Genomic DNA, 25,193 nt, shown 5'->3' with positions numbered 1-25,193 from the left:
TTAGAAGTCTATTTCCATTTTGAGAAATCAATCATATTCATGTTAGAATTTTAAAAAGTGTTTGTGGTAGGGCCAGGGTCAATCACACTTATTGTAAAGTCTCAAACTCAGAGCATGGGAATCTAAAGGAAACCCAGGGCTCACTGGCACATTGCAGGTGTGCTGACAGGGCCACAGAGGCTGCTGTGAAGAAGGGGCTGCCCGAGGTCCCCTTTTGAGCTGACTGCCCTCCCCAGATCACCAGCACTGCACTGAGTGAAGCACCATACCCAAAGCTCTTTTCCTCCTTAAGCCCCTTGTATGTTCTCTTTTCTCTGCTCAAACTCCTCTCCCCCAAATTCAAATCCCAGCTGAAATGTCATCTGCAGGAGCTCATCCCCACTGATACACACTTCCTGCTTTTTGCCCTTCTTTTTACCTTTATTTTCTTTAAAGTACTTGTCACAGTTTGAAATAGCCTTTCTTGCTTCTTTTTATTTCTGCTTACTTGATTCTTGTTTCTCTTCTCTAAAATATCAGCTCCACGAGGGAAGGGGAAAGACTGTATCCCCATCTGCCAGAATATGCTTGCCACAGAGTAGGTGTCCAGTGAACACTTGGGAATAAATGGATGAGTGAGTGTGGATGCCTCACTGAGGACTGTCACATGCCAAAGTGGCCTCGCTTCAGGTCACATGACCTTCTTGGTTCTGTTTCTTTCAGAAATCAATTCCATGTCAGCTCGAGTCCTGCTCTTGCTGGTGGTCCCAGGCCATCTGATTTTCTTCTACATCATCTACCTGGTGGAGGGTCAGTCAGTCATAAACAGCCAGACCTTTCTGGTGCTCTACCTGCTGGCAGGCCTGATCCAGGTAAGCCTGGCTGCAGCAGTAGAGGTGCGCAGCTGTGTAGTCAGCCAGCAGGCTTGATCTCTTATCTGAGTGAGAGGCTGAGCGAGGCGGTTGGGGATGGCTGGACGTGTGGGGCACAGTCCTTATCTTCCAGGGGTTGAGTCAACTTGTCAAATACAGAGGCCATTCCACACTGCACACCACACGCTACATGCCACACACTCCACACCACACAGCTCATCCCACACACTCCACACCACACCACAAACTCCACACCACACACTGTACCCCACACACTCCACACCACACACTTCACACCACACACTCCACAACACAGTGCAACCCACACACTCCACACCACACACTTCACACCACACACTCCACACCACACAGTGCACGCCACACACACTACACACTGCATGGCACAGTGCATGCCACACGCATGCTACAGAGTGTGTGCTGCATGCTACACGCTATACAGCTTACGCTACGTACTGCACTGCATACTACACATTTCATCTTGCACATCACCCGTCACATTATGTACTGCATGCTAGACACGGCACACAACATGCCACACACTGCGCGCAGCACATTCATCATCACAGGATAAGAGGAGCAGCCCTGAGGATGAAGCATGTTCCCAAGGAACAGGCTGAGGAGTGGTTCAGCTATCCACTGCCTCCCCAACGGTGGGTGGGCAGGGCCAGACCCCTGCAGGGGCTGCTGCTGCAAGGCATGCGTAGACATTGATCAGGGCTGGACAGCAGTAAGCATGGTGAAGGAGATTAAGCTGGTGCCTGTGTTGGGCAGGTATTCAGCACACTGCCTAGACTGCAGCGGGCTGATGGTCCCCAGTGGGTCTGGGGCCTTTTCAGGGAGCACCGTGGGCACTGGAGGGCAATTCTATGGGTGTGGTGCTGGTACTGGCACTTTCTCATCTCCCGGAGTTTATGGCATTTGTAATTGTGGTATGTTCCTGACCCTAAAGGGTAGGATTAGGGAAATCCCAGAAGTTGTCCTGAGCAGCAGCAGCTTATGACTCCAGTTGGGGAGAAGGAAGGAGCTGGGGTTAGCCTGGACAAGGGACTGAGGAGCCATGAGACCTGAGCAGGCTTGTGTGGACTACCCCATGGCACCTTCAGGAAGGGCTGACTGTCCTAACCTCCAGGGGAGAAGGGCTCAGGCAAACCCAAATGGACATCTCGGCAAAGTCCCATGAGTGGAGCCTATCGCAGCAGAGAGAGCCCCAGCTGGTGAGTGGCAGTGGGTCTGATTGGCCCTTCAGGGTGCCAGAAGCTGGGCCCACCAGAGGGAGGCTAGGTAAGTACAGATGAGGGTCACCTCTCTAGCCACTGCTTGAGCTCAGAGCTGGGCTTCAGACCCCAAGAGAAGCTGGATGAAGGAGGCTGGCTGGGGTTGACGTGTCCACCTTGGTATCTCTCCTTGAGCCTCAGCTAGTGCTTCCTGCCGGTACTTGACTTTCTGACTTGGTCTTCTTTTGTGTCTCTTTGCCCTTCTGACAGGTGACAATCCTGCTGTACCTGGCAGAAGTGATGGTTCGGCTGACTTGGCACCAGGCCCTGGATCCTGACAACCACTGCATCCCCTACCTTACAGGGCTGGGTGACCTGCTCGGTACTGGCCTCCTGGCACTCTGCTTTTTCACTGACTGGCTACTGAAGAGCAAAGCAGAGCTGGGTGGCATCTCAGAACTGGCATCTGGACCTCCCTAACTGGGCCCCGCTGGTCCCATTTGCTCATTAGAATTTCCTCTCACATCAGTGGGATACAGAATTCAGTTTCTCCCTTGCCAGGTCCTTGGGATGGTTGACCCCTGCCTCTGCAGTAGCCTTTTGTGAGTCTGCTAAGGTAGCTCTCACACACCTCGGCTCTGGGGTTGATACCTGAGCCTGCAATAGAGCCCTGAAATCAAGAGCATGGCTTGAGTGTGTGAATATGATGTGTGCACATGCTTAATGAGCGTGCAAGTGTGCACACGTTTGTGGAGAGGAGGGTGTTCTGGCCTGAGAAGCTAAAGAAGAGGCATGTCCAGTATGCTTTGCAGGGTGTGTTTGCTCTTTTCCATGCCCATGCAACCCAGATTGGGGTGGAGCAGGAAGGAGCTCTTTTCTATTCCCAAGCCTCAGAACTCTTGAGCTGTGGCTTACTTGCTGTCTTCACCAGGTTCAAGCTCCGTGGGCCACACTGCTGCTGTGCCAAGAAGGTGTACAGCCTCCCCAGGATGGGGCCTTGTACAACCCTTCATCTGCATTCAACATTTAATCGTGTCCTTGCTGTCTTTTTATTTTCCTTTTTGTTTGTTAGCAAAAACCTCTATTTAGATTTCAATAATCAGAGAAGTGTAAAATAAAACAGATTATATTGTACTTGACCCTTTATGTCTTTAAAGATAGTTAATGCAACCCTGAGGCTTGGGGTCTATAAATAACAAAAGCATCTGGCATTTCTCTAGTGCAGTGTTTCTCAAAGTGGCCTTCAGCCTAGAAACATCAGTGTCACCAGGAAACTTGTTAGAAGTGCAAATTATTATCCCTCACCCCCTGGCCTGACTAGCCAAATCAGCATTTCTTGGGAGTAGAGCCAGCTATATGGGTTCCACAAGCCCTCCAGGTTTCTCATGCACACCCACGTTTGAGAACTACTACTCGAGAACATCATCTTTAAAAAATGTATGATCATTTCCTGTCTCTTATTAACTCATCAGGACAACTGTAGCCATGCTTGGACTTGAGGATTATTATCTTCATGTGGTAAAACAGACATCTATTCATGTATTCAACAAATGTTGATATAGAACCTCTTGTTTTAATGTTCTATAAGGAAAGACATGGTACATTAACTGGAATAATTGAGCAGACTTTAAGGAAGGCACAGTTTATAGGTGCATGGGGACCAGAAGAAGGGGTGAAGCATCCTGGGGCCAGGCACTACCAGACATTCACCTGTCCTGGAGAATAGTTGGGATTGTGGTTTCCTGAGATGCATGGGGATCTCTGAGAAAGAGACACAGCTACATCAGCTTGTGGCCTGGCAGAGAAAGCCAGGGAAATAAATATCCCAATCTCATTCTCTGTCCACCCTATTATCTCCTGCCAGTGTCTCCCATTGGCCAAACCCAACCAGAAGTTCAATGACTGGGGAGCCGCTTGACGATCCGCAGAGGTTTCAGCCTCCTGGGGCACAGAGCCAGGGGAGGCTGGGGATAGATCTGGAGAGGCAACTGGAGAATATTCAGCACAACTATATGCCAAGCTCCAGGCTAGATACTGGGGACACACTTGTGGGCAAATCACTCATCATCCCTGGTTCAAGTCCCTACTAGGAGAGATAGTCAACATCACACAAGTATTGAAAGTCCAGCTCTGATAAGTCTTGCAAAAGACAAGCATGTGATGCTACTGAAGCATGTAATGAGAGCTAAGATCTATCAAGCATCTTCTGTGTGTCTGGTTGTATCCTAAACATTTGATGTGTAAACTCTGATAACCTCACATTAAGTGATGCAGTACATACCACTCCCATTTGTAGATGACTGAAGCATTGTGAGGCTTCTTAACGTTACCAAAGCCCTATGGCTAGTGAGTGGTGGACCGATTTGAACAGACATTTGGGCTCAGACCCAAGCGATGTGTGTGCCAAAGAGGTTTGACCAACACAGTGTTACAAGATCCTTGAGGTGTTGCTTTTCCAGCCAGAAACCTCTGTGGCCAGTGGTGCCTTTGCCTGAGTTTTGCTCAGGCCCACTGGGCTTGTTCTGTCCACTCGGCCTGGCAGGCTGCGCTCAGCTCACGCTACCAGCCTGGGATCCCACACCTGCCAAGGGTGAGCCAGGCATGGAGTAATGAGGGGTATGTGAGCGAGTGAGCATGAGGTCCAACCACTGCACACAGCCAGGCACCCCAGCTGCTGTGGCAGGGCAGGCAGCTCCAGGCACTGGCACAGGTGCCGGCTCCATGCAAGGCTGCAACTGGATCAGATGTACCACAAGCAGCTTCCACTGCAGTCACCCACATCTGGACAAGGGGAACATGGTGGTGCCCAGAAGCTTGGAGACACCAGGAACCGCAGAGCCCCAAAGAGGGTGTCACAGCTCTGGCCTGGGGAGCTCCAAGGTCTGGGCTCCCAGAAGGGCTACAGCTCTTCTCTCCTTCTCATCGCCTGCCACATGGCAAGTGGGGGGCATGTTTCAGCCCTGTTTGTATTACAGCTGTTTGAGTCTTGCCATTCAGCGTGTCCCGAGTTCTTGTCCTGCCTCCAGGAGGAATGAGGTATACAGACAACTGGAGGGTGAGCAAGACAGAGGGGAGCTTCACCAAGTGACAAAACAGCTCTCAGGAGACCCGGAGTGGGTAGCTGTTTTCCACAGGCAGGTCGTCCCAACAAGTGTGAGTCTGCCTGAGTCCAGGGTTTTTAATGGGCACAGAAGGGAGGAAGCGCATGCTGATTGGTCCATGAGTGGCCATGGGTGGGTCTGGAAAAAGCACCATAAGTTCTCACTCCGGGCTGCCAACTCCACCCTGAACTGGCAGCCCAGTCCCCAGGCTTCAGGCCATTCCTGGATCGAAGTGGGGGTTTCAACAAGACCCCACCCCTTTCTGCCCAGGAACCTGTCTGCCTCCTGCTACCGACCTGCTGTCCATGGTATGGTGCCCAGGCTGTTTGTGTCAAAGGGCACCTGCAGGCCTGTGCCAAGCTGCCCCTAACCACCTCCCAGCCTCCTTCCCAAAGGAGGGGACCCAAAGTTGGCACCCAAAGCCCAGAGAGGGGTGAGGCGGTGGTGGGGCTGGCATGTCAGTGCCACCCTGAGTGCACACAAATTCGGCCGGGTTATGACAGTATCATCTGGGCTTGGCTTCCACTTTGCTCTGAAATTATAGTGGGTGCCAGGAGTAGGGAGAGGCCAGGGAGTGGGAGCAGGCACTTCTGAGCCTGCAGGGGCAGGGGGGCTTCTGGGGCCCTGAGAGCACAGGGATGCCTGGGTCCAGAGCCACGGCTGGGTGGCTGCAGCTGTGCCCAGGAGCGCAGAGCTCTTGTCCCACCAATTAAGTAGGGCACGGGGCCCTCGCCTGTTCCTGGCTCCTGCCGGCCCCGTGGAGAATGCAAACCCAGCTGTGTCTCCCCCACTGCAGCTGGCATGTTCACATCCGCTGCTCCAGATGGGCCGCCTCTGCCATCAATCCCCCCTCTGAAGAGGTACATCTGCCATTAGGATAGGAACAATGACTATTCTTAACTGCTTCATGTTGACAAAGGGCATTGTTTTGGGAAAAGTTGCAGTCAGAGATTCTCTCAGAGGCCTATCTAGGGTCCCCAGTTAAATGGAGCCGTAGTCCGAGGCTCCCTTTGAATGACCATTTGGACTTTGATGGCCTGAAGGTGAGAAGAGACAAACCAGGTTATTAGAAGACATGGATCAAAATGAAACAAGGGGATAGGGACAGCTAAAAAATCCCGAGGCTGCCAACACACCCAGATAACTGGTGGCTACAGTTGTGGTATATACAGGTGGCTAAGATTTGGGTGCATGGGATATGACTCTAGTTAGCTCCTTTTGTCTCTTTCCCCAAAAAGGAGACCTCTGGGTTATGGGCACCCCGTTTACCCAGATGATGATCTGGCACGATTTGCAGGATAATTACCCAGAATTAGAATATTGTTCCAGATTTTTACATTACTCATCCCTTTTGTATCTTCTGAGCTGCAGCCAGAGTTCAAGTTCAAAGTCATGAGAATATGGGCCTTAAAGTGACAGGGATGTTAAATGAGAAGTAGATCTGAATTAGTGTCCAGGTGAAAATGGAAGTAAAATTCAAGCACAGTTTCAAGGTCTAGGTCAAGTTAAAGGTTAAGGTAAGTTCTAGGAAATTTCAAGCTTGAATTTCAGTCAGGAGCAATATGAAGGTTAAGGCCAAAGGCCAAGGTCTAAATCAAGTTCAAGTTCAAATCAGAGCTACACTTGCTCTGCATGTGAAGTGGTCTAAAGGTTTTCATCAAAATCAAGGAGAAATTTAAGGTACCGGTCAACTTCAAGTGTGCACATAAGGCTACATCTGGTAGATGGTAATAATAAAAGGATAGGAAGAAAGTCTTAACTGGTCAATAAAAGATCAAAATCAGTGCCAAAGTCAAGATTATATTCAATTTTGCAATTAGTGCTGTATATGATCTGGTTATTGTTCAAAAATAGGATGAGTGTTAGAACTACAGCAAAGCTCAAGGTCAAGATTAGTGTCAAGTTAAAGATCAAGTTCCAAATTTGTGCTAGACATGGCCTAGACATAAGGTGGGAAACAGGATTTTGTTTGAGTTGAGATCAAGTCAAGGTCAAGGTAAAATTTAAAGTCAGCATCAAAGGGAAGATCAACACCAATGTCATATAAAAATCAAAATTGAAATAAAAATCAAGGCCAAGTTCAAGTAAATGTGAAAGGAATGTCATCTAGATGGTGGAGAATGAGTGTACAAAGAGTGATTGTCAAGTACACAAAATTTGGTGTCACAGAAGTTAAAGTTAGATGAGAGAACAAATATGCAAAAAGTGACTGCTGGATTACACAGTAAGTGTACATGAGTGGAGGTTCAATAGCACCTAGTAAGTTTGACAGGATTTGTTGAATGACACAGTGAGTGTGCAAAGCATGAAAGTTGTAAGGTGCTGAATGAGTTTAATTTTTTTTTATTATTATACTTTAAGTTCTAGGGTACATGTGCACAAAGTGCAGGTTTGTTACTTAGGTATACATGTGCCATGTTTGTTTGCTCCACCCATTAACTCGTCATTTACATTAGGTATTTCTCCTAATGCTATCCCTCCCCCTGCCCCCTACCCCATGACAGGTCCCCATGTGTGATGTTCCCCGCCCTGTGTCCAAGTGTTCTCATTGTTCAATTCCCACCTGTGAGTGAGAACGTGTGGTGTTTGGTTTTCTGTCCTTGTGATAGTTTGCTTAGAATGATGGTTTCCAGCTTCATCCATATCCCTGCAAAGGGGTGGTGGTGCATGCCCATAGTCCCAGCTACTAGGGAGGCTAAGGTGGGAGAATCACTTGAGCCCAGGAGGTAGAGGCTGCAGTGAGCCATGAGTGTGCCACTGCACTCCAGCCTGGGTGACAGAGCAAGATCCTGTCTTAAAAAATATATATAGCCATTATGACTAGTGGGAGATGGTATCTCACTGTGGTTTTGATACGTATTTCTCTAATGACTAGTAATGTGCATTTTTTCATATGCTTGTTGACCACGTGTATATCTTCTGACAAGTATCTGTTCATGTCATTTGCCAATTTGTTTATTTAAATTCCTTATAGATTCCAGATATTAGACCTTTGTGGAATGTATACTTTGCAAATATTTTCTTCCATTCTGAAGGTTCTCTGTTTACTCTGTTGATAGTTTGTTTTGCTGTGCAGAAGCTCTTTAGTTTGATTAGGTCCCATTTGTCAACTGCTGTTTTTGTTGCAGTTGCTTTTGGCATCTTTGTCATAAAATCTTTGCCAGGTCGTATGCCCAGAATGGTATGTCCTAGGTTATCTTCCAGTGTTTTATCGTTTTAGGTTCTACAGTTAAGCCTTCAACCCCCATCTCCAATTGATTTTTGTATATGGTGTAAGAAAAGGGTCCAGTTTCAATCTTCTGCATATGGCTAGCCAGTTGTACCAGCACCATTTATTAAGTAGAGTCCTTTCCCCATTGCTTGTTCTTGTCAACGTTGTCAAAGATCAGTTGACAGATCCTGTCATCATGATGTTAGCTGCTCATTTTGCAGACTTGTTTATGTGGTTGTTCTGTAGTGTCATTGGTCTATGTACTTCACTGTGGTTTTGTAGTGGCTGGTAATGGTCATTCCTTTCCATATTTACTGCTTCCTTCAGGAGCTCTTGTAAGGTAGGTCTGGTGGTAACAAATTCTCTCAGGATTTGCTTGTCTGAAAAGGATCTTATTTCTCATTTGCTTATGAAGCTTAGTTTGGCTGACTATGAAATTCTGGGTTGAAATTTCTTTTTTATTATTATACTTTAAGTTCTGGGATACATGTGCAGAACGTGCAGTTTGTTACATAGGTATACATGTGTGATGGTGGTTTGCTGCACTCATCAACCCGTCATCTACATTAGGTATTTCTCCTAATGCTATCCCTCCCCTAACTCCCCACCCCTGACAGGCACCGGTGTGTGATATTCCCCTCCCTCTGTCCATGTGTTCTCATTGTTCAACTCTCACTTATGAGTGAGAACATGTGGTGTTTGGTTTTGTTCTTGTGTTTGCTGAGAATGATGGTTTCCAACTTCATCCATGTCCCCACAAAGGACATGAACTCGTCCTTTTTTATGGCTGCACAGTATTCCATGGTGTATATGTGCCACATTTTCTTTATCCAGTCTATCACTGATGGGCATCTGGCTTGGTTCCAAGTCTTTGCTATTGTGAACAGTGCTGCAATAAACATTATGTGTGCATGTGTCTTTATAGTAGAATGATTTATAATCCTTTGGGTATATACCCAGTAATGGTATTGCTGGGTCAAATGGTATTTCTGGTTCTAGATCCTTGAGGAATCGCCACACTGTCTTCCACAATGGTTGAACTAATTTATACTCCCACCAACAGTGTAAAAGCATTCCTGTTTCTCCACATCCTCTCTAGCATCTGTTGTTTCCTGACTTTTTAATGATCGCCATTTTAACTGGCATGAAATGGTATCTCACTGTGGTTTTCATTTGCATTACTCTAATGACCAGTGATGATGACCTTTTTTTCATATGTTTGTTGGCCACATAAATGTCTTCTTTTGAGAAGTGTCTGTTCATATCCTTTGCCCACTTTTTGATGGGGTTGTTTTTTTTCTTGTAAATTTGCCTAAGTTCTTTGTACATTCTGGATATTAGCCCTTTGTCAGATGGACAGATTGCAAAAACTTTCTCCCATTCTGTAGGCTGCCTGTTCACTTTGATGACAGTTTCTTTTGCTGTGCAGAAGCTCTTTAGTTTAATTAGATCCCATTTGTCTATTTTGGCTTTTGTTGCCATTGCTTTTGGTGTTTTAGACATGAAGTCTTCGCCCATGCATGTGTCCTGAATGGTATTGCCTAGGTTTTCTTCTAGGGTTTTTATGGTTTTAGGTCTTAGGTTTAAGTCTTAATCCATCTTGAGTTAATTTTTGTATAAGGTGTAAGGAAAGGGTCCAGTTTCAGTTTTCTGCATATGGCTGGCCAGTTTTCCTGACACCATTTATTAAATAGGGTATCCTTTCCCCATTGCTTTTGTCAGGGTTGTCAAAGATCAGATGGTTGTAGACGTGTGGCATTATTTCTGAGGCCTCTGTTCTGTTCCATTGGTCTATGTATCTGTTTTAGTACCAGTACCATGCTGTTTTGGTTACTGTAGCCTTGTGGTATAGTTTGAAGTCAGGTAGCATGATGCCTCCAGCTTTGTTCTTTTTGCTTAGGATTGTCTTGGCTATACGGGCTGTTTTTTGATTCCATATGAAATTTAAAGACGTTTTTTCTAATTCTGTGAAGAAAGTCAATGGTTGCTTGATGAGGAGAGTGTTGAATCTATAAATTACTTTGGGCACTATGGCCATTTTCACAATATTGATTCTGTCTATCCATGAGCATGGAATGTTCTTCCATTTGTGTCCTCTCTTATTTCTTTGAGCAGTGGTTTGTAGTTCTCCTTGAAGAAGTCCTTCACAGCCCTTGTAAGTTGTATTCCTAGGTATTTTATTCTCTTTGTAGCAGTCGTGAATGGGAGTTCATTCATGATTTGGCTCTCTGTTTGTCTCTTATTGGTGTATAGGAATGCTTTTGATTTTTGCACATTGATTTTGTATCCTGAGACTTTGCTGAAGTTGCTTATCAGCTTAAGGAGATTTTGGGCTGAGACAATGGGGTTTTCTAAATATATAATCATGTCATCTGCAAACAGAAAACTTGACATCCTCTCTTTCTATTTGAATACACTTTATTTCTTTCTCTTCCTTGATTGCCCTGGCCAGAACTTCCAATACTATGTTGAATAGGAGTGGTGAGAGAGGGCATCCTTGTCTTGTGCCAGTTTTCAAAGGGAATGCTTCCAGCTTTTGCCCATTCAGTATGATATTGGCTGTGGGTTTGTCATAAATAGCTCTCATTATTTTGAGATACATTCCCCATCAATACCTAGTTTATTGAGTTTTTAGCATGAAGGGGTGTTGAATTTTATCGAAGGCCTTTTCTGCATCTATTGAGATAATCATGTGGTTTTTGTCATTGGTTCTTTTATGTGATGGATTACATTTATTGATTTGCATATGTTGAACCACGCTTGCATCCCAAAGATGAAGCCAACTTGATAGTAGTGGATAAGTTTTTTGATGTGCTGCTGGATTCAGTTTGCCAGTATTTTATTGAGGATTTTCGCATTGATATTCATCAGGGATATTGGCCTGAAATTTTTTTTTTGTGTGTCTCTGCCAGGTTTTGGTATCAGGATGATGCTGGCCTTATAAAATGAGTTAGGGAGGAGTCCCTCATTTTCTATTGTTTGAAATAGTTTCAGAAGAAATGGTGCCAGCTCCTCTTTGTGCCTGTGGTAGAAATCAGCTGTGAATCTGTCTGATCCTGGGCTTTTTTTTGGTTGGTAGGCTATTAAATAATAACATAAAAATGTGTTATTGGTCTATGCAGGGATTCAACTTCTTCCTGGTTTAGTCTTGGGAGGGTGTATGTGTCCAGGAATTTATCCATTTCCTCTAGACTTTCTAGTTTATTTGCATAGAGGTGTTTATAATATTCTCTGATGCTAGTTTGTATTTCTGTGGGATCAGTGGTGATATCCCCTTTATCATTTTTTATTGTGTCTATTTGATTCTTCCCTCTTTTCTTCTCTATTAATTGGCTACCAGTCTATTTTGTTGATTTTTTCAAAAAAAAACAGCTCCTGGATTCATTTTTTAAAGGGTTTTTTGTATCTCTATCTCCTTCAATTCTGCTCTGATCTTAGTTATTTCTTGTCTTCTGCTAGCTTTTGAATTTGTTTGCTCTTGTTCCTCTAGCTCTTTTAATTGTGATGTTAGAGTGTCGATTTTAGATCTTTCCTGCTTTCTCTTGTGGGCATTTAGTGCTATAAATTTCCCTTTAAACACTGCCTTAGCTGTGTCTCAGAGATTCTGGTATGTTGTGACTTTGTTCTCAGTGGTTTCAAAGAACTAATTTATTTCCGCCTTAATTTCATTATTTCCTAGCAGTCATTCAGGAGCAGGTTGTTCAGTTTCCATGCAGTTGTGTGATTTTGAGTGAGTTTCTTAATCCTGAGTTCTAATTTGATTGCACTGTGGTCTGAGAGACTGTTATGATTTCCATTCTTTTGCATTTGCTGAGGAGTGTTTTACTTCCAATTATGTGGTCAATTTTAGAATTAGTGTGATGTGGTGCTGAGAAGAATGTATATTCTGCTGACTTGGGATGGAGAGTTCTGTAGATGTCTATTAGGTATGCTTGTTCCAGAGCTGAGTTCAAGTCCTGAATATCCTTGTTAATTTTCCATCTCATTGATCTAATATTGACAGTGGGGTGTTAAAGTCTCCCACTATTATTGTGTGGGAGTCTAAGTCTCTTTGTAGGTCTCTAAGAATTTGCTTTATGAATCTTGTGCTCCTGTACTGGGTGCATATATATTTAGGATAGTTAGCTCTTCTTGTTGCATTGATCCCCTTATCATTATGTAATGCCCTTCTTTGTCTTTTTTGATCTTTGCTGGTTTAAAGTCTGTTTTATCAGAGACTATGATTGCAACCCGTTTTTTTTTTTTTTCTTTCCATTTGCTTGGTAAAGATTCCTCCATCCCTTTATTTTGAGCCTATGTGTGTCTTTGCATGTGAGATGGGTCTCCTGAATACAACACACCGATGGGTCTTGACTGTTTATCCAATTTGCCAGTCTGTGTCTTTTAACTGGGGCATTTAGTCCATTTACATTTAAGGTTAATATTGTCATGTGCGAATTTGATCCTGTCATTATGATGCTAGCTGGTTATTTTGTCCATTATTAGTTAATACAGTTTCTTCATAGTGTCGATGGTCTTTACAATTTGGTATGTTTTTACAGTGACTGGTACCTGTTGTTCCTTACCATGTTTAGTGCTCCCTTCAGGAGCTCTTGTAGGGCAGGCCTGGTGGTGACAAAATCTCTCAGCATTTGCTTGTCTGTAAACAATTTTATTTCTTCTACATTTATGAAGCTTAGTTTGGCTGGATATGAAATTCTGGGTTGAAAATTCTTTAAGAATGTTGAACATTGGCCCCCACTCTCTTCTGGCTTGTAGGGTTCCTGCAGAGAGATCCACTGTTGGTCTGATGGGCTTCCCTTTGTGGGTAACCTGACCTTTCTCTCTGGCTGCCCTTAATATTTTTTCCTTCATTTCAACCTTGGTGAATCTGACAATTATGTGTCTTGGGTTGCTCTTCTCAAGGAGTATCTTTGTGGTGTTCTCTCTATTTCCTGAAATTGAATGTTGGCCTGTCTTGCTAGGTTGGGGAAGTTCTCCTGGATAATATCCTGAAGAGTGTTTTCCAGCTTGGTTCCATTCTCCCTGTCACTTTCAGGTAGATCAATCAAACATAGATTTGGTCTTTTCACATAGTCCCATATTTCTTGGAGGCTTTGTTTGTGCCTCTTTATTCTTTTTTCTCTAATCTTGTCTTCTCACTTTATTTCATTAAGTTGATCTTCAATCTCTGATATCCTTTCTTCCACTTGATTGATTCGGCTATTGACACTTGTGTATGCTTCAGGAAGTTCTTGTGCTGTGTTTTTCAGCTCCATCCGGTCGCTTATGTTCTTCTCTAAACTGGTTATTCTAGTTAGCAACTTGTCTAACCTTTTTTCAAGGTTCTTAGCTTCCTTGCATTGGGTTAGAACATGGTCCTTTAGCTCGCAGGAATTTGTTATTACCCACCTTCTGAAGCCTACTTCTGTCAGTTTGTCAAACTCATTCTCCATCCAGTTTTGTTCCCTTGCTGGTGAGAAGTTGTGATCCTTTGGAGGGGAAGAGGCATTCTGGTTTTTGGTATTTTCAGCCTTTTTGCACTGATTTCTCCCCATCTTTGTGGATTTATCTACCTTTGATCCTTGATGTTGGTGACCTTTGGATGGGATCTCTGAGTGGACGTGCTCTTCCTGTTTGTTATTCATCTTCTCAAACTGAAACTGTGCCTACAGGCACTCCTTTCCCCAGGTGCTCTGGCCCAGGGAGATGGGAGTTTTGTCTAAAAGTCCCTGACTGGGGCTGCTGCCTTTTTTTCAGAGATGCCCTGCCCAGAGAGGGCAAATCTGGCAGTCTGGCCACAGCAGCCTTGCTCAGCTGCAGTGGGCTCTGCCCAGTTTGAACTTCCCAGTGGCTTTGTTTACACTGTGAGGGTAAAACCGCCTACTCAAGCCTCAGCAATGGCGGATGCCCCTCCCCACACCAAGTTCAAGTGTCCCAGGTTGATCTCTGACTGCTGCTGTGCTGGCAGCGAGAATTTCAAGCCAGTGGATCTTAGTTTGCTGGGCTCCATAGGGATGGGACCACTGAGCCAGACCACTTGGCTCCCTGGCTTCAGCACCCTTTCCAGGGGAGTGAATGGTTTTGTCTCACTGTCTCACTGGCATTCCAGGCACCACTGGGGTATGGGAAAAAACAAACAAACAAACAAAAAACCTTGTGCAGCTATTTCGGTGTCTGCCTAAACGGCCACCCAGTTTTGTGCTTGAAACCCAGGGCCCTGGTGGGGTAGGCACTGGAGGGAATCTCTTGGTCTGCAGGTTGCGAAGACCATTAGGAAAAGTGCAGTATCTGGGCCAGAGTGCACAGTTCCTCAGGTTCAGTCCCTTACAGCTTCCCTTCGGTAGGGGAGAAAATTCCCCGACCCCTGGCACTTCCAGGGTGAAGCAACACCACACCCTGCTTTGGCTTGCCCTCCGTGGGCTGCACCCACTGTCCAACCAGTCCCAATGAGATGAACCAGGTACCTCAGTTGGAAATGCAGACATCATCCACCTTCTGCATTGATCTCGCTGGGAGCTGCAGACTGGAGCTGTTCCTATTCAGCCATCTTGCCAGCAGTCCGATGTCATTTTTTTCTTTTATTCATCTTCTCAAACTGAAACTCTGTACCAATCAAACAATACCTTTCCATCCCCTCTTCTCCCTGACCCTAACAACTACCATCCTAGTTTCTATGAATTTGACTACTCTAGAAACTTTATATAAATGGAATAATACAATATTTGTCCTTTTGTGACTGGCTTATTTCACTTAGCATAATGTCTTCAAGCTTCATCTATATTGTAGCATGTGTCAAAATGTTTCTTCCTTTTTGAGGCCAAATAATACTCCATTGTATGTATGTACCATATTATTCACTGTTTTAATTAATATGACACATCCTAAAAATCCACAATTAGAATTTAATTCATATATTATATTTATTTTATGTAAAATGTCAAGCAAACAATACATATTTGCTTAATATGTGTCTACTTAAGGTGTCACCTTAAGTCTACTTAAGGTGAAAAAGAAATTGAGATATTTTATACCAGAAGTAACTACTACACTTAGTTCAGACTATATTAATCCCCTAAACATGTTCTATAGTCCCAAATTCTTTGAAACATACAAGTTAATTCAAGATACAGAACAGAGTTCTTAACTCTGGTTCCTTTTATGTACATTCTTTAGAATGCCTGATTAGACCAGCAAATAAAAACTCTACCTTTCTCTTTATCTACATCTCATTGTCTTAATCTTTCTCTTTAGACTTACATAGCACTGTTGTTTTCTTAATTTTTTTTTGTTTTAAAAGTGACATAATGCATTACCTTTTGTGTAGAAAAACAGGAAAAAATAGGCATTTGTTTTTACCTGCATCCAATATCTTGGGAGTTATGCCAGAAACAGTTAATCACGGTTGCCTCTGGGGAGAGAAACTGAGTATCTGGGGGACAGAGCAAGAAGGGACACTTTCCATAGTATACTATTTTATATCTTAATAACTTTATATCAGATAAATATAATCTCTATTCAAAATAATTTTAAATAAACATGAGTTAAAGTCCCTGATTCCCCCTAGTTCCACCCTCCAGATATAGTCACTTTTGGCAGTTTCTTTTATAATTTCTCTTGACATATTTACATATTTCATCTCAAGATAGCTTTGAACAGTAACTACCAAACTTTCTGAAGTTATATATTCTATTACATGCTTGAATATGTGCTCCATCCTTCTAAGAATGTCACTGAGAATATATTTTTTAAAAATTGGGTTGATAAGAGTTATACTTCTTGAGATAACTTGGATTATGATGGAGGGTCATGAAGCCAGCAGTGAGAACCAACAATGTAGGAAATAAGACCTTGTGTAACATCACACCACTGGTCTCTGCATCACACTCTCAGGGTCCTTCCCTTTGGTATATCTATGTCAATGTCCTCGCTGGAATTATAATAAAAAATCCAAGCCATGACACTATAATACTACACCCTGGATCGAGTCCAAAAACAACTACCACAATTATTCTTTCAAAAAAAAATTTTTTTTTTGAGACAGAGTTTCGCTCTTTATTTTGCCCAGGCTAGAGTGCAATGGCGCAATCTCAGCTCACCGCAACCTCCACCTCCTGGGTTCAAGCAATTCTCCTACCTCAGCCTCCCGAGTAGCTGGGATTACAGGCGTGCGCCACCTTGCCTGGCTAATTTTGTATTTTTTAGTAGAGTCAGGATTTCTCCATGTTGGCCAGGCTGGTTTTGAACTCCCGACCTCAAGTGATCCGCCTGCCTCAACCTTCCAAAGTTGCTGGGATTACAGGCATGAGCCACCGCACCCGGCTGAAAAAAAATTTTTTTAAAGTACACTGTCTAAGGTACATGTCTGGCATAACTATAAGATTATATATGGCGTTTCTCAAAAAAATATACACAAGGCTATATTATAGGAAATCTGGTAAAGAAAATTACCCATGATAAAAGCACCTTGAGACAGTAGCTATCATATTGGAACAATTCCTCTCCCTTTTTTTTGTAGTTTCTACTATGAAATAATAGAACAAAGAAGTCCTATATATGCTTCACTCAGATTCCGTGACCCTTGACACTTTCCATTTTCCATGTTCTCTCTCAATATATATACACAGCATTACTTTTTGCCTGAACCATTAGAGTTAAGTTGCAGATATACTACTCCTTTATGCCTAAATAGTTCCTAAAAACAAGGCCATTCTCTAATATAACCACAGTATAATTATCAAAACCAGGAAATTAACATTGATACAGAATTATGATCTAATGTTTAGACCTTATTCGCATGTTGCCAATTATCCCAATACTGTCCTTTACCAAAAAAAAAAAAAAAAAAAGAATCCCCCTGGTTCACGCCAAATCCAGGATCACATGTTGCATTAAATTGTCATAGCTCTTTAGTCTCCTTTAATCTATAACAGTTCCTCAGGCTGTCATTCATTGTCTGTTATAACCTTGACATATTTAAAGAGACTAAGCCAGTTATTTTGTACAGTGTCCCTCTGGACATTTAGATTTGTCTGATGTTTACCTATGATTAGACACAGGTCATGCATTTTTGGCAGGAATCCACAAAAGAGGTATGTTCTTCTCAATACAATAAATAGACACATGTCAGTTTGTCCCATTATTGATGATGTAAACTTTATTACCTAAGATGGCGTCTGCCAGGTTTTTTATTGTAGTTTCTACTTTTATCTTTGTAGTTGTTAAGCATTTTGTGAAGAGACACTTTGAGACTATATAGATATCCCAATCATCAAACTTTCACCCCATAGTTTTAGCATCCATTGATGATTCTTGGCTGAATCAATTGTTTGACAAATGGTGATTTTCTAACTATGTAATTCCTTCTACATTTATTAGTTGGCATTCAACTTTAGGGAAGCACTTTTTCTTTCTTCCTTGTTAGTGGGGACTCACTGATTCCTATTTTCTTCAGTGGGTTATGATCCCTTATTATCACTTTATTTTGATGCTCAAATTGTCTCAAATTTGGTCACTGGGAGCCCCTTGAAGTTGACTCCTGTATCATTTTAACATGCCCCCATCACTTTTTGAGCCATTCCTTACTTTCTACAACAAGGTGCTGCCAGTTCATCTTTTTTTTTTTTTTAATAATTGCCACAAGGGTATTTAAAATGAGATCTACCTTCTCAACAAAATGTAGTATTAACTATAGACATGATATTGTACAGCAGATCTCAAGAATTTCTTCATCTCACATAAATGTAACTTTATACTCGCTGAATAGCAACGCCATCTCTCTCTTCTGACAGCCCCTAGCAACCACCATTCTATTCTGTTTCTATGAGTTTTAACTATTTTAGATACTTTTTATAAGTAAAATCATGCAGTATTTGTCCTTCGGTGACTAGCTTATTTCACTTAGCATAATCTCTTCAAGGTTCATCTCTGTTATTGCATATGACAGCTATTTCCTTCTTTTTAAAGGTTGAATAATAGTCCATTGTATGTATATACCATATTTTATATATTCATCTGTAGATAGACATTTACGTTGTTCCTACATCTTGGCTATTGTGAATAGTGCTGCAATGAACACAAGAGTGCAAATATCTCTTCTATATCCTGATGTCAATTCTTTTGGATAAATGCCCAGAAGTAGAATTGCTGGGTGATATAGTTCTATTTTTAATTTGGTGAGGAATCTCCATATTGTTTTCCATAGTGGCTATACCATTTTACATTCCCACTGACAGTGTACAAGGGTTCCAATTCTTCCAAATCCTTGCCAATACTTGTTTTTGTTTTTTCAATAAGTCATCCTAACAGGTGTTAGGTGATAGCTCATTGTGGTTTTAATTTGCATTTCCTTGATGATTAGTGATGTTGAGCATCTTTTTATATACCTGTTGGTCCTCTGTACGTCTTCTTTGGAAAAATGTCTATTCAAATCCTTTTTTCATTTTTTAACCAGGTCATGTGTTGTTCTGCTTTTGAATTACAGAAATTCCTTATATGTATTTTGGATATTAATTATTTATCAGATACATGGCTTGGATTTCTCCCATTCTGTAGATTGCCTTTTCACTCCATTAATCATTTCCCGTGCTGTGCAGAAGCTTTTTAGTTTGATGTATCCATGCTCTTGTTATATTACCCCTGCTCAGCCCTGGAGTTGGTCATTTCTCCAAGACACCATGACTCCTGAGTGGACAGTGGTACTTGGAAACCAAGATCTAGGTACTAGATGTGTTCTTTGCTATTGGGGCTTCCAATCTTTTTTCATATGCTTTTTTTACTTAGTCATATTAACTAGATATTTGCAATTTTGAATCTTGTGTTTTCTACTTTTAAATCTTTTTCATATTAATACTCAAAAATGTTTAATGGTTGTATAATATTTCTTTCAGTGGAAATAATATAATATGGTCTTGGTTTGTTTCATATTTTTCATAATTAAAAAAACCTGGAATAAACCTTTCTACCTCTTGAAAATAGCCTTCTCATATTTAGGATTAAAAGGAAAATTATTTGGTGAAAGGTTATTGGCAATTTAATAACTCTTGATACAAACTGCAAAGCTGCCCTCCAAAAGGAGTGTCCTGATCACAATACAGGAGAATCAGTTTGCTTTATTTTACACTTACTTCTATGGGGTTATTATCATTAAACTTTTAATTTTGCTATTTGAGAATCATATAAGCATTTCTTAGTAGTCATATCTCCTACCAAGAAGTACAAGATAATACTGCCCTTGTAGAATGACTTAGAGTGTACTAAGGTCTTTCATTTCCACTTAATCCATACCCTGTTATTATTTCTGTGAGGTAGGAACCTAAATTTCAGAAAAGTGGTTTGTTCAAAGTCATACATCTACTAGGTAAAATGTCTAAAAGAAGAATGGACTCTGGCATCAGCTTTGTGAGTCTGAATCTTGATTCCACAGCTGTGTAACCGTTAGGAAGTTATTTGAACCCTCCAGCCCTCAATTTCCTCATGTGTAAAAGACGGATAATGGTACCTACCTCATAAGGATATTGCGACTACGAAATGGGTTATTCTATGTAATACATAAAAGCACTTAGAGTAGTATCTGCCACATAAGTCCTATCTAAATGTCAGCTGCTGTTATCATTAAGACGGTGGCAAACTACGTGTTTTCAAGGGAACTAAATTCTGTTGCATGTCTACGCCAATTGTGTGATGGATGTTTTTACCGGGTTCTCTCATTTAACCTTCCCAATTCTTTGAGACAGAATTTTATGCTTGTTTCTGCCTATTTTGCAGCTTAGGAATAGTAAGTTCCGAGAAGTAAAAAGTAGTGGAATCCCAATGTGCAAATAACTGAAGCTAGGAGAGCTTAAGTCACTGGACCCAGCGGCGAAGGCTGGGACTTGAACCCGGGCCTGACCCGAAAGCCGGCGCTCTAGAGGGCTACGACGATTTAAACAGAAACATATCTAGAGACCAAGCGGCTGTGTTACGAAGGTAAGATTAGGTGTTTCCTGCACCTCTGTCCCAGCACTTAAATGTCGCCGCACGGTCTCTTTTTTTCGAGCAGAGTTTTACAAGTTTCTGGCCCGAAAACCCCCCTGTCCCTCTCCATCCCCACAGTGGACTCCTCAGGTCCTCAGCCCTCACCCGGCCCAGTCGAGATCCGGACATGACCATCTCTCGCAGCCTCAGAGAAGCCCAGACCGAGGTAAGTGAAGCCTCACAGTAAAAACAATTAACCGCCGTGGGCTCCCGGACCTTCTTGGCACGCCCCCCGAGCTTCCGCTTCCGGAAAGGATCACGCCGAAGGCCGCACTTCATAGTCTCCGACGCACCTCCAAGCCCTTTCTCCTGCTCTAGGCCCAGCGCCTTGGACGTGCACAGTAGATCCCTCCCAGCTTCCCGGCTTCCCGTCTCGTCACCCTCTGGTAGGGGGTGGGAGAAGCCAATAGACGGCAAACGGGGCGGGGGCGAGGCATGGCTGGGGCGGGGCCGGGGCGGAGCCGCCGAGAAAAGGGTTAAGAGGCTGTTCCAGGGCTTGCGGTGGGGGTTAGGGACGAGGACCCGCCAGCGCCAGAGGAAGGGTCAGGAGTAGGAGGCGGAGAGGTTTCAGAAGGAATTGCGCGCAACTTTTTGGATTTTCGCTCTTTATTTTTAGTTTGGCGTCGTGTGCCTTTTGGATGATTTTGTTCTTGATGTTCTATAAAAATAAGACCTCCGGGTTGTTATCTTGCGTAGATGTGATGCCAATTTCAGAATTATTGCCTGTGGCCACTGATCTCAGAACGATGCTCGATAGTTGGGATTTGGGGTTTACTTCCATGCGTACTTGTCTCCTCTTGTGTTGAGGTAATTACTTTTGATGAAGAATGACACAACATTCTTAGTATTGGCATGTGCACTCATTTTAATGAGGATTGTAGTCATTGGTTTTGGGGTTTAGGAATTGGGTTTTGGGTTGATTATTTAAATCAAGTTGAAGAGAGAGAACTCAGTTGATTCCATTTCAACTGTCGCCCAGGCTGGAGTGCTGTGGTGCCATCGCAGCTCACTGCAACCTTCGCCTCCCGGTTTCCAGCGGGATTCTCCTGCCTCAGCCTCCTGAGGAGCTGGAATTACAGATGGCGCTCCACCACAGGCGGCTAATTTTTGTATTTTTAGTAGAGACGGGGTTTCACCATGTTGGCCAGGCTGGTCTCGAACTCCTGACCTCAGGTGATCTGCCCACTTTGGCCTCCCAAAGTGCTGGGATTACAGGCGTAAGCCACCATTCCCAGCCTCATTTCTTTTTAATGGAGAAAAGAGCTACCCTTTAAAAGTCTGTTACAATTAATGTCAAAGCCCAGGAACTAAAATATGTCCACCAATATATCACACACTTATCCTGAGTGATTTTAGGAAACTTGAGTATTTCACAGATTTAGTTTTGAATTAGATCAAACTGTGAAAACCTCTCCTTTCCTTCCCCAGCCCTCACGTAACTTCATAACTTTCTAACATATTCACCTGAAATTAAGGGGTTTTTTTTTTAGTTAAGTTGATTTTTAAAAATTCATGTTGACTTTTCTTAATACATGTTTATTTTAGAAAATATAGATAAGCAAAAAGGAAAAGACCACCCATAACCCAATTACCCATGAGTTATCACTCTGAACAGCTTGGTGCATTCCCTTCAAGATTTTTTCCACCTATGTATATATGTATAAATGTATTACAACAATATGAAATAATAGGTATTACTGTAACATGAGTGTTTTCTCTTAATATCTAATCAACATTGTTTCTCATTAATCTACAGTTATAAAATGGCTGCCTGGTGTTCCATGATTCATTTCCCTAGTGTTGGGAATGTTATGCCCCCACCCCACTTTTCATTTTGTTATTTGCTATTATAAATAATGTTGCAGTGAGCTGGGATCTGCAAATGAACTAGAGAGTGGAGAGCAGAGTATTCTAAAGATGTGGAGACAGCATGATGCTGAGAAAGAGAAACCCAAAGAGGCTCTTGCTGCTGAAGTATAGACAGTGGGGATGGAAATGTATGTAGGGCCAGACTATACAGTCCTCATAGGCTACATGATTTGGCTTATTATCCTAAGGCCATTGGGAATATGTAAAAGTTCAAGCAGGGGGCACAGTGAACTGACTGGGGTTTTACAAAGATCCATGGCTGTAGTGTAGAGCAGGAATCTGAAATCTACAGTCCCTGGCTAAATTCAGTCTGCCATTCTTGGATACAGCCTGAGAACAGTTTTCACATTTTCAAGTAGTTTTTTTTAAGTCAAAGGAATAATATTTTGTGATGTGAAAAGTTACCTGAAAATCATCTCAGTGTTATAAAGTTTTATTGGAACACAGTCACACTAATGTGTTTACACATTATCTGTGCTACAACTGCCAAAGTTGAGTATTTGTGATAGAGACCATCTAGCCAGCCAAGCCTAAGATATTTACTATCTGTGCCTTTACAGAAGTTTGCTGATCACTAGCATAGAGGATGCTTGAGGGAAAGGCAAGTATGGGTGTGAGCAAGTTCTCTCCTCCTGCATCCATTCTCTGTCCTCCCCTTGGACCAACATCAGTCAGACGTGCCCTCCAGCTTCAGGTTCTATTTAGTCAATAGAAGAGGGAGAGAATGGGATATTCCTGCTATCTCAGCACCATTTGGCTGATGCACTGGCCCTCTGCATCATCAGGGGAGCCCCTGGAGCTCCAGTCTTCTCACACTGTAATAACATGTCCTTCTCTTTGTCTCTTCAGTCTTAGGGATGATAACGGTTTGCTAGTCCCTGAGTGCCTCAACCCCCTTGTTGTTTTCCTTGTCCATTCTGTAAAACTTTTAATTATCTTCAAAACTCTAGATTGTTTTCTGTTCCCTTTGAGGACCAGATTGATAGAAAGTCCAGATGAAATGTATTGGTTGCTGGGAGGGGATGAGGGGACCTAAGGGAGGTGGTGGTGAGGGAAGGTGAAGAGGACATATTTGAGAGATGCATAGGAGGTAAAATGGAGAGGACTTGGTGATAGAGTTGGAAAGTAAGGCAGGGGGAGGTATTTGTTGACCCTGGTTTCTGGGTTTTGTATCTTGGCAGATGGTGGGAGAGATCCACATTTAGTAAGGAAGCTTATGAACTCATTTCTCTCCAACATTTTATTATGAAAAAAATGCAAACCAGGAAAGTCATTTTTGGATTTGTTAAATTAGGGAGTACTTTGGCATCATCCAAGAAAAGATGTCAAGTTAGCTACTGTATAGTTGAGTCTGGAGCGTGGCAAAGATGTGTGGGCTGCAAATACACCTTTCTGAGTTGCCTGTGGCTTCCGAACTTGCTCTCAAATCACTTCCTCAAGAAAGCCTCTCTATCCTGCCCCTGCAAACTAGCTGTGTGCCCCATGCTACTATGTAGTAGCATCGTTTCTCACAATTATAAACTTGTGTTTAGTTATGTAATGTCTGTCTTCCTAAGTAGAATTTAATCTCTATGAAAGCAGGGACCTCACCTTGTTCAGAGCAGTATCCCCAGTGCCTAGCACAATCCTTGCACTTGTAGGAATTTCTGAATTATTTGTTGAATAAACCAATGAATCAACCATTGTTTGGACTGCTTTGATGCATTGGGGCTGACAGCTACTTGAATGTCCGAGGCTCGGGATTATCCAGGACTAGCCCTTTGAGCTTGGTCCGGAGGTTTAGTCCTTCTAGTATCATGGATACACAACTCTGCTTGTCTATCCAGTCTTTCATAATTCAGCACATTGAACCAATTACTTTGCCAATTGGCTCACCTCTGAAGCGTGAAAGTCTCTGTTCAGGTTTGACCATGTTCCAGTTTATAGGAAATGACCAAAGTTGAAAGTATATGAAGATCTAAACTAAAAACACAGATTTATTGCCAGGATCTAAGATTCAAAAAGTAAGAGGCTATGGATAAAAAGTCACATGTTGGGAGTGTGAGCTCAGTTCTGCTTGGAAAGATCTGAGAGACTGTGCTGTTGTCTTTCCTCAAGCCATTTAGTGCTCTCTGGGGCTATTTTGAACCCAAAGGTTCTTGGCCTTTTGAGATAATATACAACTTTGAGAAATTGCTCAAAGCCTTATAATTTTTTCTTCAGAAAAATGCTAATGAGCACATTTTGGAAACATGGTTACATATATAATGTTATCAGAGGCACTCAGGAGCCTCTCCAAGGATTTCAGGTTAAGATTCCTATTCTAACCTAATTCAAAACCAGCCTTCCACATTGGGGTGTCCAGCTCCTTCTGTTGCAGGGCCCTGGTGATCCTGGAAGTAGTTGGTTAACTAGGGATGGTAGGTCCCTGATGGAATAGCATCAAGGAGAGGAAGGGCATGGAGCATAGAGAAAATGGAATTGGGCCATAATCTTTGCATTTCCCACTGAAGCTTATATATCTGCAGTCTTCACTTTAATCAAAATAGCTTAATTTAGGAAAGAAAGAGCCCACTGTTTTTGCTTTATAAAATCCTGATTTTATTGCTTCCTGAAAATTTTTTTAAAGGAGAAATACAAACCATATGTTACAAGGGCCTTCGTTTGACAGTTTAACTGGGGTCATGCTAGGACTGTATAGATATTGCTGATTATGATAGGAAAGCCAGTGGGATGGGTCTGACAAGGATCTGTTGGCAGCAAGAATCAAGGGACCCCCTTTGGAATGATCCCATCACAAGGAAGAAATGGTTGGGGACAATGTGTCATGTTTGTGGGTCAGTTGTGAATTTTAATACAGCACAATGACAGTCACATTGCCCTGCAGACCCTGAAGACTTCTGCATGACCCAAAGAAAGAAACATTAATAGTGATTAAAAAATATTAAAACTT

General features: G+C 42.7%; 2 protein-coding genes across 11 annotated transcripts in view; both read left to right on the top strand.

Annotated features, from left to right (window-relative positions):
- The window catches only part of SLC41A3 (solute carrier family 41 member 3), a 77,297-nt gene extending 74,072 nt beyond the window's left edge, over window positions 1–3,225 (top strand). For all 10 annotated transcript variants that reach the window (XM_019023659.4, XM_019023658.4, XM_019023657.4 and 7 more), the window contains 2 exons: window positions 703–851; window positions 2,357–3,225. In XM_019023659.4, the coding sequence (XP_018879204.4) occupies window positions 703–851; window positions 2,357–2,566 (359 nt within the window). In that variant the 3' untranslated portion in view covers window positions 2,567–3,225. The remainder of the gene's footprint in view (window positions 1–702; window positions 852–2,356) is intronic.
- A 12,452-nt stretch (window positions 3,226–15,677) lies between these two features.
- The window catches only part of ALG1L1P (Putative glycosyltransferase ALG1-like), a 62,465-nt gene continuing 52,949 nt past the window's right edge, over window positions 15,678–25,193 (top strand). The window contains exon 1 of the mRNA XM_063704123.1: window positions 15,678–20,778. The gene's annotated coding sequence lies outside the window, so the exon portion shown is untranslated. The remainder of the gene's footprint in view (window positions 20,779–25,193) is intronic.

This window comes from Gorilla gorilla, chromosome 2, assembly GCF_029281585.2.
Source record: "Gorilla gorilla gorilla isolate KB3781 chromosome 2, NHGRI_mGorGor1-v2.1_pri, whole genome shotgun sequence".
In the NCBI taxonomy this organism is placed as follows: domain Eukaryota; kingdom Metazoa; phylum Chordata; class Mammalia; order Primates; family Hominidae; genus Gorilla; species Gorilla gorilla.
The sequence above is the reverse complement of the archived record's forward strand: the minus strand, read 5'-3'. Positions and strand labels throughout refer to the sequence as shown.